The sequence below is a fragment of the Dendrobates tinctorius genome, unplaced genomic scaffold (assembly GCF_039654945.1).
Source record: "Dendrobates tinctorius isolate UK_male_01 unplaced genomic scaffold, ASM3965494v1 ptg000014l, whole genome shotgun sequence".
NCBI lineage: Eukaryota > Metazoa > Chordata > Amphibia > Anura > Dendrobatidae > Dendrobates > Dendrobates tinctorius.
The window spans coordinates 1,575,107-1,587,497 of NW_027361682.1; the positions used below are offsets into that span (position 1 = coordinate 1,575,107).

At 44.5% G+C, this 12,391-nt stretch overlaps 1 protein-coding gene across 3 annotated transcripts in view; it reads right to left on the reverse strand.

The window, feature by feature from the left end:
* Positions 1-359: 359 nt before the first annotated feature.
* Positions 360-12,391, reverse strand: part of LOC141073940 (oocyte zinc finger protein XlCOF7.1-like) — a 78,835-nt gene continuing 66,803 nt past the window's right edge. Inside the window, exon 7 of one of the 3 annotated variants that reach the window (XM_073561474.1) lies at positions 360-1,204. In XM_073561474.1, the coding sequence (XP_073417575.1) occupies positions 471-1,204 (734 nt within the window). In that variant the 3' untranslated portion in view covers positions 360-470. The remainder of the gene's footprint in view (positions 1,205-12,391) is intronic. The other 2 variants (XM_073561480.1, XM_073561486.1) reach the window with 2 other exon arrangements.

Genomic DNA, 12,391 nt, shown 5'->3' on the forward strand with positions numbered 1-12,391 from the left:
TAGAGATGGCTAGAACCCATGCTATGGAAAAGCTATTACAACCGCTACTAAATGGTTTCACTGGAAAACCTTTCCCTATTTTCCTTTCTAACAAACTAGGCTAAGGTGCCTTAAAGTTTCTCTTCTTTGCACTCCCATAGACCAACAAATTGTCGAATACCTTCCAGCCAATCAATATCCTTACACCCTGATTGTCATCTAATCTACTCTATTAAGTGATAAATACTCATGGATCCCTTTGACTTCTCTTTTTCTTCTCATCTTTGAAGTGTCTTTGCTTATCCATATGCTACATTGATTTCATGCTATTTGTACCATGATTAGCCCTTTTTATTCATTACATAAAGAATTAAAGCATAAGAAGTCCATATATTACTTTTCTTCCTCTTCAAGACTTTGATTTTATATATAGTGTTATATTAGATAATGCTGTTACAAAATAAAAAAAACTTTGAATTTGAAAAAAAAGGCTACTTTCCTGTGTGAATTTTTAGATGTGTAACAAGATTTCCTTTATTATTAAAACATTTCCCACATTCTGAACATTCAAATGGTTTCTCTCCTGTGTGAATTCTCTGATGTGTAACAAGATATGCTTTTTTAGTAAAACATTTCTCACATTCTGAACATGAAAATAGCTTCTCAGCTGTGTGAATTTTCTGATGTTTTGAAAGTCTGTATTTGCCACTATATTGTTTGCCACATTCTGAACATGAAAATGGCTTCTCCCTTGTGTGAGTTTTCAGATGTACTACAAGAGTTGATTTACGATTAAAACATTTTTCACATTCTGAACATGGAAATGGCTTCTCCCCTGTGTGTACCATCTCATGTCTAACAAGACTTGATCTATTTGTAAAATCTTTCCCACATTCTGAACATGAAAGTGTCATCTCCCCTGTGTGTACCATCTGATGTCTAAAAAGTAATAATCCATATCTAAAACATCTTCCACATTCCGAACATGAATATGGTTTCTCCCCTGTGTAAGCGGTTTCATTATCAAGAGCCCTTTTGTGACTTTGGTTTTGCACATTTGTCTTTGATGAAGCAGAAACAAGGACCTGTTGAACAGGATCAGAAGACAGATTTTTTCTGATAACATCTTGAGGTGTATCTTCATTAGTATCGGGTGTAATATCAAGATTGTCTGCTGAAAAATCTGAGCGGATCAGACACCCCTCTGAGCTCCTGGTAAAGTCACCTGCAAGGATACAAATAATTGTATTTTTTTCAGTAACATTGCATTGGAATTATAATACTAATTATATTATATACTATATAACATGTCTGTGCAAACTGGACAATAGACAACAAAGACGTACTAAAATCACACCGTTGGCCACCAGGTTATGTCCTTACAAATGTTCACTACTCTATAATAGCCACTTTTCAGGTCACGATTCCCTGTGTCTGTCATGAATCTGATCCAGTTACACATTCAGAGGAGACTCATAAAAGGGATCTGTAATCAGTTTTGTTAGGAGATTCCTTCTCATACATTCTCTGACAGATACAAGCACTATAGCACAGAGCAAATTACATTGGATGAGATTAGTCATGTACACAAGTTATGGCTTTGGAGAAAAAAGTAAGGTTTTGTGTATCTTTTTATTAATTTAACTAAACAGTGGATACAAGAAAAAAGAACAAGGCCTTCATATTCTTATATATGTCATGTAAGGCCTGTTTCACACTTCCGTTTTTGTGTCCGCCAAACGGATCCGTTTCCGTTTTTTTGACGGAAACTGATGCAAACGGATCCGTTTTTAAAAAAACGGATCCGTTTTTTTGACGGATCCGCGGTAACCACTAATGGAAGTCTATGGGACAAAAAAACGGATCCTGCAAAAAAATGGCGGATCCGTTTTTTTACGGAAACCAACGGATTTTGACGGATTTGAAAAAACGGAAGTGTGAAACAGGCCTAAGCCAACAGAAACATTGGCTGAATTTGGGAGCACTGGGGGATCTGAACATTTCCTATTTGCAGCAGTGTCCTCTGCAAACAGTTGTCCGTCCTTGGTTCTTGTGTAAATCACCTAACCTTACACTGGTGTTTGAAAGTTTGTGAAACTTTTTCATATTTCTGCATAAAATTGACCTACAAATACATCTAATTTTCACACTAGAAGTAGATAAATAGACGTCAATTAGTACTATCTAGCAGGTCATTTTATTATTATACATTTATATAGCGCCATTTATTCCATGGCGCTTTACATGTGAAAAGGGGAAATATAGACAAGTACAATAAACATGTTCAAGACAAGGGACACACAAGTACAGAAGGAGAGAGGACCCTGCCCGCGAGGGCTCAGTCTACAGGGATGGGTGAGGATACACTAGGAGAGGGGAGTCATTTATGTAACATTATGGAGGTCAGTCCTCCTCTAGACCCATGGCTGATTATTTTCTAATTACCAAGGTAGCCGTTTGCTTTTTTATTAGTAGTATAAGGTAAAACAGAAAACAATGTCTTAACTCCTTCCTGATGTATTAGTTATGTACAGGAGCTGCGCGCTCAATTAACGTCATAGTTGACAACCGGCTTTCATTGCCAGGAACGATGCCTGCACCGCCTCTGGCAGTTTAACCACCTACAGTAAATATTAATCGTAGTATTTAAAAGGCCGGGAGAGGGATGGAGCTCCCTTTCCCTTCCAATCGGAGCCCCCCGCAATGTCATCGTGGGGTCCTGATAGTTGTCGCCGGGACTTGAGATCATCATGAAGTCATGACGGCAAAGACACAAACTTAAAAATTTATGGGTACTAATATAAAAAAAATATATATATATATATACCAATGAAGGAAAGAAAGCTGTACCACTCACCGATCCAAGTGAAAAAGTCTGCTTTATTAGCAATCCATTTAAAACTTCATGGCCGGGAGGCTGGAGAAAGGAGTGAGCAAACTAACGACGGCCGTTTCGCACCTACTAGCGCTTCAACGGGTCAGTTTAGTAGAAGGATGTCACGTAGGAAATCATACCTTGTCACCGTTTTGCTCCTCCTTCTACAGCTGCTGCCATAATAACATGAAATACATACACATTAAAAACAATGAATACAAACGTGAAAACGTACAGAAACATATGTATACATAGGGAAAAATTATTGCCTTTTTAATCGTGCTCATAAAGACCTAATATGTATGCTCTTCTTTATCAAATTATTTTATTATCATTATGTGCCTAACCGGTAATTCATTAACGCTGGATAAATTCTCATATAGGATTTTCATCCAAAAATTGGTTGTGTGTGACATAGTTATACGAGTAATATACAGCTTAAATGTAACCAATATAATAATTAGTTGAGAACAATGCAATGACCTAAATTGTAGACACACTGCTACAATGTACAATAGTCAAACCGGGACACATACGACATCCCCCAAATCGTTCCCTGCGATAAATTCTCTGCACAATCGCCAATCCAAAAGTCACAGCTCAAAAAAATCACACACAAAAAAAATCACAACTCAAAAAAATCATTACATTGCCCACCATCCATACCAGAGAAATGTTACACCCTATCATTAAACCCTACAGGACCCATTGCGTTCGTCTGCATAATCCACCTAGCCTCACATCTAAGCAGAAGTTTATGTAGGTCTCCCCCCTGTGGGGGCAAATTTACTCCAAACCTGCAAATACCAAGACATCGGGATCCCTCGCATGTATTTATCTGACGTGATTAATCAATCGTGGCACACCTTTATTAGATGCAATAGATTTGTAATGTTCCCTGAAGTGAACACATAGTGGCCGTATTGTCTTCCCTATATAAAAATATTTGCACGGGCATACCACCACAAAAACGACATAATTCTTTTTACAAGAAATAAACTCTGGAACAGAATGATTTACTGCCCCTATGCGAATAATTTTATCAATCAAATGGAATTTGCAATAGGGGCAGTGACCGCACTTATGATTACGAATGGGAAGACTTGTATGTAATCTATTCACATGATCCTTTCTGATGCGTTTTTAACCAAAATGTCCCTTAACCTAGTGCTTCATCTACAAGAAATAAAGCACGAGCTGGGCTTAATGAAAGGGCAGTTACAATGGCAGTTTGCAATTTTCACTCACCAACATCCACTGCTGCTTGTTTCTGGAATAAACTCATGGTCAAAAATGTAACTACACCTGTAGATGAATTCCTAAAGGGGCATCATTTCCTAAATGGGGTCACTTGAGGGGGGATTCTGCTCTTATAGCACTTATGAGCACTGAATATAAAGTATGCAAACTATTCTAGGAAAATCTGCACCCCAGAAGGCAAAAAAGCACTCCACCCCTCACGTCAATGGGTTAGCAACACTGTACAACCACATATGTTTTTTTCCACATTCAGTTGAAATTGTGTGAAAAATTTTGGTGCCATTTTTTATCTATTTTCCCATGTCAAAATCTAAAATGTGGGGCTGCAACATTTGTGGTAAAAATGTACCGTATATACTCGAGTAAAAGTTGACCCGAGTATAAGCCGAGGCCCCCTAATTTTGCCACAAAAATGAGAAAACTTGTTGACTGAAGTATAAGCCTAGGGTGGGAAATGCAGCAGCTACTGGTAAATTTCAAAAATAAAAATAGATACCAATAAAAGTAAAATTAATCTAAAAATATCCATATTGAATCAGGACCCCCATATAATGCTCCATACAGTTCATGATGGGCCCCATAAGATGCTCCATACAAAAATATGCCCCATACAATGCTGCACAAAGGTTAATGATGGCCCCATAAGATGGTCCATATTAAAATATGACCCATATAATGCTCCATAAAGGCTGATGGCCCTATAAGATGCTCCATATTAAAATATGCCCCATATGCTGCTGCCATAAAATAAAATTTAAAAAATTAAAAAATGCTGGGAACCAGGTGCCGGTGTCCTGAGCAGGCGGGACACCAGCGCGCCATGGGGACCAGGTGCCGGTGTCGCCGCTGGCTCAGGCTCCCAGCACTTGCGATATTCACCTGTCCCCACTCCCCCCGCCGCACGCTCCTGTGTTTTTCAGGTCTCTGCAGTGACTGTTCAGGCAGAGGGAGAGCACTAAAGACGTCATCGCGCCCTCTGACCTGAACGTCACAGTCAGAGGACGTGGAACACAGCACAGCGCGGAGGGGGAACGGGGACAGATGAATATTGCATGGCTCACCGTCCCCCCAGTCCTACTCACAGGGCTGTGGAGTCGGAGCTCATTTTGGTGGAGTCGGTATAAAATGGACCAACTCCTAAAATATATAATAAATTGGGTACAGTAGTTCATTGCACAATGTGCTGAATAATTTTTCATAGGAATTTGGGAAAGTTATGAAATGTCCTATAAATGGCAGTTCCTGATCTAAGGCTACATTCACACAAGAACAGGTTCTTGCTATTGTAACGGAAAATGCTTCAAACATGATAAGTACAATTAAACTGATGAATGCGAGTAATGAACAACAGCTAGAAGAAAATTTAGGATTCAGTATGTTTGAGATGGAAGGTCACAGTTCTGTTCATGTAACTGAGCAACAAACAGATATTACAACAGAAGAACAGCAAAATTATACAGTAGACATAGATGATCCTGTTGAAGGTGCTTCAAAACACTTTCATATTCATCACATGCGCTGTGTTGTGCACACGCTGCAGCTGGCTATAAGAGAGAGTCTGCAAGAGGGATATGCTGTAAATCTGATTGGAAAAGTGAGGAAATTGGTTATTGCCACCAGAACCCCTAAAATTTATTCCATCTTGATGCGACTTGCTGGGAAAGGGGCAATTGTCGATCAAGCCACTCGGTGGGGCAGCACTTATTTAATGATTGAGCGATCGCTTGAACTAAAAACGTTTCTTATAGATATGACGAACCCTCAGGTACCCCTAAATGAAGGTCAATGGACACAGCTGTGAAGGAATTGCTTAATCACCCATTTACAGTGACTAAAAAATTACAAGCTGAGGATTTAACTCCTGGCATTTTCATAAGGGAGTGGAAGAACTTGCTATTTTGCCTGTGCCAAAGAGGAGCTTTAATCGCAGATGGCATTTCTGCTTCAATGAAACGGAGAGAGACACAGCTATTGGAAAATAAAAAATTTTCTGGCAGCTGTTTATGTGGACCCAAGTCATCATATACTGCTTGATGATCAAAAGCTTACTAAAGGAAAAGAAGCTCTGAATGAGGTAGCAGTTAGGATGAGTGGCCTACAGGAGGACTGCCAGGCGCAAGAGGACTTTGGTCCTGACAGTGCTACTGCTGCCATATCTTCATCCTCATCAAATGAGGCGTTTGACTTTGACAAGTATTTGGATGACACGGAGCAGGCAAAGCGTTGCCACAAGGAAAAAGACTTCACTCCGTCTCCTATAGCAAGCAGATTGACCATATTTCAGCATAATGTTTCACTTGCTCTCAAAGAGATAGAAAAATTCAACCGTTCATCAAAACTGACTGTGCATGAGGCAATCCTTTATACCCGGAACTTGTTAGACAGGGGCGTAACTAGAACTGATTGGGCCCCATAGCAAACTTTTAAACGGGGGCCCCTCAAAGACACACCCCCTTCAAGACCCCAGTGGGACCCCATCAGGTAGCCGGCACTTCCAGGGAGGATGGTGACGTACTATTAACACAGCATAGGGGCGACCACCGTTGCGTGGGGCCCCAGAATCCTATTTTTCCTCTCATTGGTGCCCCATCACCAGGGAGGGTGCAAAGACAGCAGAGCAGCTCACCACACCAGGCTAGCCAGCTCTACACAGGGCAGGCCACAGGGCAGGAGTCAGACAGAGGGAGCCCGGCGGAGAGCACACAAACACATACCACCACACAGCCAGGCCGGCACGGTCCGGCACTGCAGGACAGCGGTAGTCGGGAGCCGGCAGAGCTGCATGACCGAGGAGGACACTGGACGCACTGAGCAGGCCGCAGGGTTGCAGGAGTCAGACAGGGAGGCCGGCAGAGAGCACACAACACCACCACCACACAGCCGGGCCGGCACTGTAGGACAGCGGTGGTCAGGAGCTGGCAGAGCTGCATGACCGAGGAGGAGGACACTGGACACACTGAGCAGGCCGCAGGAGTCAGACAGGGAGCCCGGCAGAGAGTCCACCACCACCACACAGCCGGTAGAGCAGAGAGTCCCCCACCCACCACCACACAGACACAGCCATCAGCCGAGGACATTGGACTAGTCTGTGTCACTGTGTGACTGTCTCCCGGCTCTAGCGTCCCCTGCTGGAGCTGGACCCTTTCCCCTGCCCTGCTATTTTATACATTGATCGATTGACACTGACTAGTCACTACTGTCAGAGAAATAATCCACAGAGATATAATCTATAGAGATATAATCCATAGAGATATAATATACAGAGATATAATCCACAGAGATATAATCCACAGAGATATAATCCACAGAGATATAATCCACAGAGATATAATCTAGAGATATAGTCCGCAGAGATATAATCCGCAGGCCGCTGCACTGATATTAATAGCGCTGAGCTGATATTACAGGTGACTGCCAGTGCCCCGTTATAAGCTGATAAATACTCTCCGCAGCTGCTACTGCTCCATTATATCCGTTTATCTGCGGTTTTATAACGCTGCCCCATCGCAGCCAGAGCAGTGTGTATTTATGCTAGTTTGTGACTCACTCACAGTACTCACCGGACCCGCTGACAGGAGTGCTCAGTCATGGCTCAGGGATGCGGCAGCAGCACGGTAACACACTCAGTCAGAGTCAGACACAGGACACTAGACTAGGACAGGAGCGGAAGCAGCAGCACAGCCAGGATCGCTACTACAGGAGAGGAGAGGAAAGAAACGCGGGACCGGGACGGTGACTCACCGCCCGCGCGAACCACTGACTGCAGACAGCATAGAAGGACCAGGTCACGTGGCGGTCAGGGCCAAGAGTGACTCACCGGCGTCAGTGCGTCATGTCACGTGAGACCAGACACAAACAGGAGCCGCCGCCGCTGGAGACAGCCAGCCAGGGAGCCGCCAGTGCCGCTCATTACATATGCGCATATGTAATGAGCCGCTCATTACTTATGCACATAGGTTATGAGCGGACGCTGAAAGCAGGAAGGACAGCTGCGCTGACGCCGCTGAGAACTGAAGATGGAGATAATAAGCACGGGCCACGGAGCTGCAAGAGACATGTGTCACATGCTATGATGCTAGGAGGAGGTCAGGAGGAGTTCAAGTTGTGTAGTTAATATTGCACTACCCGGGTAGCGCCGATTGGAGCCGGGGCCCCTATATGGGCCGGGCCCCAAAGCAACCGCTTCGGCTGCTACTCCGGTAGTTACGCCCCTGTTGTTAGAGATGTTGCCCATGCGGTTACTGCTTTGCCTCCAACCCAAGTTAGCGTAGAGAGGTTGTTCTCTAGCCTTAAAAAAAATTAGGTCAGATTTGAGGTCAACTATGAAGGAGGATCTGATGGAGGCAATTCTATTTCTTAGAACAAATTCATAGACTGCACAAATGTTAGTTTGTTTCTGTTGAAAACTGTTTTTTGCCACTTATAGTTTATCACACACACACACACACATACATATATATATATATATATATATATATATATATATATATATATATTGTGAGGTGCCTAGGGGAGAGGTACTAGAAAACAGGTATGTTTCTCCCCGTTTCATTTCATATGTCTCCCTGTACTGATGATGAAGCCAGTTTATTTCACTGTAATCCAGTCCTGGTTTCCTTAGTGATCAGCATGGAAAGGACTGGTAGTTCCCCCTCCACTAATTCAATCCAGGTTTTGGTTTCCTGACTGGTCCAGCTGATATAATCAGGAGGAGCTGGAATCTCTCAGTCTATCGTCTGCTGAGCTGGGAGCTGACACAGTAAGATAACATGGACTTGTTTGCTGTTATATAGGTTTATTTTGTAGTTAGCCTGCTATTGTTAGTTAGTGGCCAGACGGCCTTAGACGTTTTATTTCATGTTTGGCATGTGTAACATTGGATAACAAGTGTGCACAATAAATATGCCGTGTCCATATTGCTAGTCTGCTGAAGTGACTTCATAGCCACACACGCTTGTGCCAAAGCAAAGATCCCAGCTGAGCTATCTATTCCCCACAAATGGTGTTTCGAATGCGGGCAGTTGTGGCTGCTGGACTGTGACTGCAGAGAAAACGCTGTGTATGTCCTGGCTGAAAGCTTCTGCGCTTTTGAAGAGCCAAGAGTCCAGTAATATGGAGGAACTAGTGAAGCAGTTATTGCAAGCAAATGTGCAACAATAGCAGACTAATGCTTGGTTCCAGAAGGCTCTGGAGCAGCAACACCAGATGCAGCAAGAGCAGTTGGAGGCAATAAAACAGGCCTTGGTTCGGCAACCCCGAGATGAGGGAGACCGTGCACAAAGCGCTGCTAGTGCGCAGAAAGCCGTACAGAAGACTTTGCTTAAAATGACCGCAGACGATGATGTGGAAGCATACCTCACCGTGTTTGAACGTATTGCAGAACGTGAGCACTTACCACTGGACAGATGGGCTGAGGTAGTGGCTCCATTTCTGAGCGGAGATCCACAAAAAGCCTATTATGATCTGAGTGGAGCGGATGCTATGGACTATATCAAACTCAAAGGCGAAATCCTGGCAAGGCTGGGAGTAAACACGTATGTACGTGCACAGAGGGTGCATTTATGGAATTTTGTGGAGCATCAGCCAGCCCGCTCACAAATGCATGATCTCATCCATCTAGTAAAAAAATGGCTGCAACCGGAGGCTTTGACGTCCGCACAGATGGTGGAGCATGTTTTTCTAGACAAGTACCTGCGGTCCTTACCCGCTAAGATCCAGAGGTGGGTTGGACAGGGTGACGCTGACCAGTTGGTGAATATGGTCGAATGCTACAATGCTTCTGAAAGCCTACTCCAAGGGACGTTAGCACCCCACTGGCCCCCCAAGAAATCGCTGGAGAGTCCTGCGAAACCTACTCCATCTTCAAAAGAAGAGAACGTCACAATGAAGGGTAGCAGACCTACAAAGGACTATGGAGGTGGTACGGGCTCACATCAAGCCAGCAGACCTCGTCTGGGATCTCCATCGAGGAGACAAGGGCCTATACAATGTTGGCGATGTCGCGGGCTCGGCCATGTAGCAGCTAACTGCCCAATGACTACAGAGCCAATGGACTGTAATGCTATGAGGCGTCTTTCATTATATGTGCAGTCAGTCTGTGTGGCGGAGACCCTCACGGGAAATGAACAACACGTGTGCCATGTCGAGGTTGACGGTTATAGTGTGAATGCCGTCTTGGATTCCGGCAGTCAAGTAACTTTGGTACATGCCAGTTTGGTGGACTCTAGCGCCCTAACGAACTTAACCGTGGGCATTAGTTGCATCCATGGGGATACTAAGAACTACCCCACCGCCTGGGTTACTCTTGCCACGCCAGTAGGGACCAAAAGACATCAGGCGGCAGTCATAAAGTCTATGGGACACAGTGTAATCCTGGGGAGAGACTTTCCCTTATTTTGGGACTTGTGGAACTTCAAAAGTGGCATGAACCCTCTAGTTGAAGACGGTGCTCCGGAGCTAGCACCTGAACCATTGCAGCAAGACGACGGAGAACTAATCTCAGAGGAAGTACTAGAATCTGTGGACTCTCCTCTGGCTGTGTATGCAGGCGAGGCAGACCAGCTAGAGGATGTTTTAGAAATGCCTGACCTTGAGGTGGCCCGTGGTAAGTTCGGGACCGCTCAGCACCAGGATCCTACTCTAGCAAGGGCGTGGGAAAACATAAAGGTCTCCGAGGGAAGACCATTGTACCCAGGGGCTCAAAACGAGTTCCCACACGTGGCGGTGCAGCAGGATATGTTGTATCACATAGACAAGGTGCGAGGGGTGGTGGTAGAACAACTAGTGGTTCCTAAATCCTTTCGCCAGGTAGTTTTGGAGTTGGCACATAAACATCCCTTGGGAGGTCACCTGGCGGTAGAAAAGACAAAACACCGTATTCTGCAACGTTTCTTTTGGCCGGGTCTAGTGGGAGACGTGACCCAGTACTGTCGGTCATGTCCTACGTGTCAATTGACCGCACCTATGTCACATTTTAGAAGCCCCTTAGTGCCCTTACCAATAATAGAGGTGCCCTTCGAGAGGATAGCAATGGATATAGTTGGTCCATTAGTTAAATCTGCCAGGGGTCATCAGTACATTTTGGTAGTATTGGATTACGCCACGCGTTATCCCGAAGCAGTGCCCTTGCGGAATGCCAATGCGAAATCAATTTCAAAGGAGCTGGTTAATATGTTTTCCCGCACCGGCATTCCGAAAGAGATACTTACGGATCAAGGGACCCCCTTTATGTCTCGTATACTTAAGGATTTATGTAAACTGCTAAAAATCTCCTATTTGCGTACCTCAGTATATCACCCTCAGACTGATGGTTTGGTGGAGCGCTTTAACAAAACCCTAAAGGGAATGTTGAAAAGGGTGGTGGATAAGGACGGGAGAGATTGGGATGCCCTACTACCATACCTCCTGTTCGCTATACGTGAGGTACCCCAATCCTCCACAGGCTTTTCACCTTTTGAGTTGGTTTATGGGCGGTGTCCTAGAGGCCTGTTAGATATTGCCAAGGAGACTTGGGAACAAGAGGTGACTCCTTATCGCAGTGTAATTGAACACATAACACTTATGCAGGACCGAATTGCAGCAGTTATGCCAATAGTTAAAGAGTGTTTAGAGCGCGCACAACATGCCCAAAGCACGGTATACAACCGAGCGGCAAAAACACGTGTCTTTCAACCCGGAGACAGGGTGTTGGTATTGGTGCCTACCATAGAGAATAAATTTCTTGCGAAATGGCAGGGACCATACGAAGTGCTGGAACGAGTAGGTGAAGTAAATTATAAGATACACCAACCAGACAAGAGAAAGCCCGAACAAATATACCACATAAACTTGCTTAAGGCCTGGCGGGACAGGGAGAGTCTGGTGGCAGGAGCTGCCCTTGAGGATGGGCCTCGAGGGGCACCACCTTCTAAGGTAAAGGACCCCCAGGTAGCTCCGCCAGAAGTGGGTATTGCAGAGACGCTATCCGAAAGCCAAAAACGAGAGACCAGGGAGTTCATACAGAGGAACGCAGATATTTTCTCGGAACTTCCTGGCCGGACTCACCTAATTAAACATGACATTATTACTGATCCACAGGCGCGGGTACGGCTTAAACCATATCGAATTCCGGAGGCTCGGAGACAAGCCATTGCCAAGGAAGTGAAGATGTTAGAGCTCGGGGTCATTGAGGAGTCCCGGAGTGATTGGGCTAGCCCTATCGTACTGGTGCCCAAACCCGATGGGACTATCCGATTTTGTAACGATTTTCGGAAAGTAAACGAAGTATCGAAATTCGAT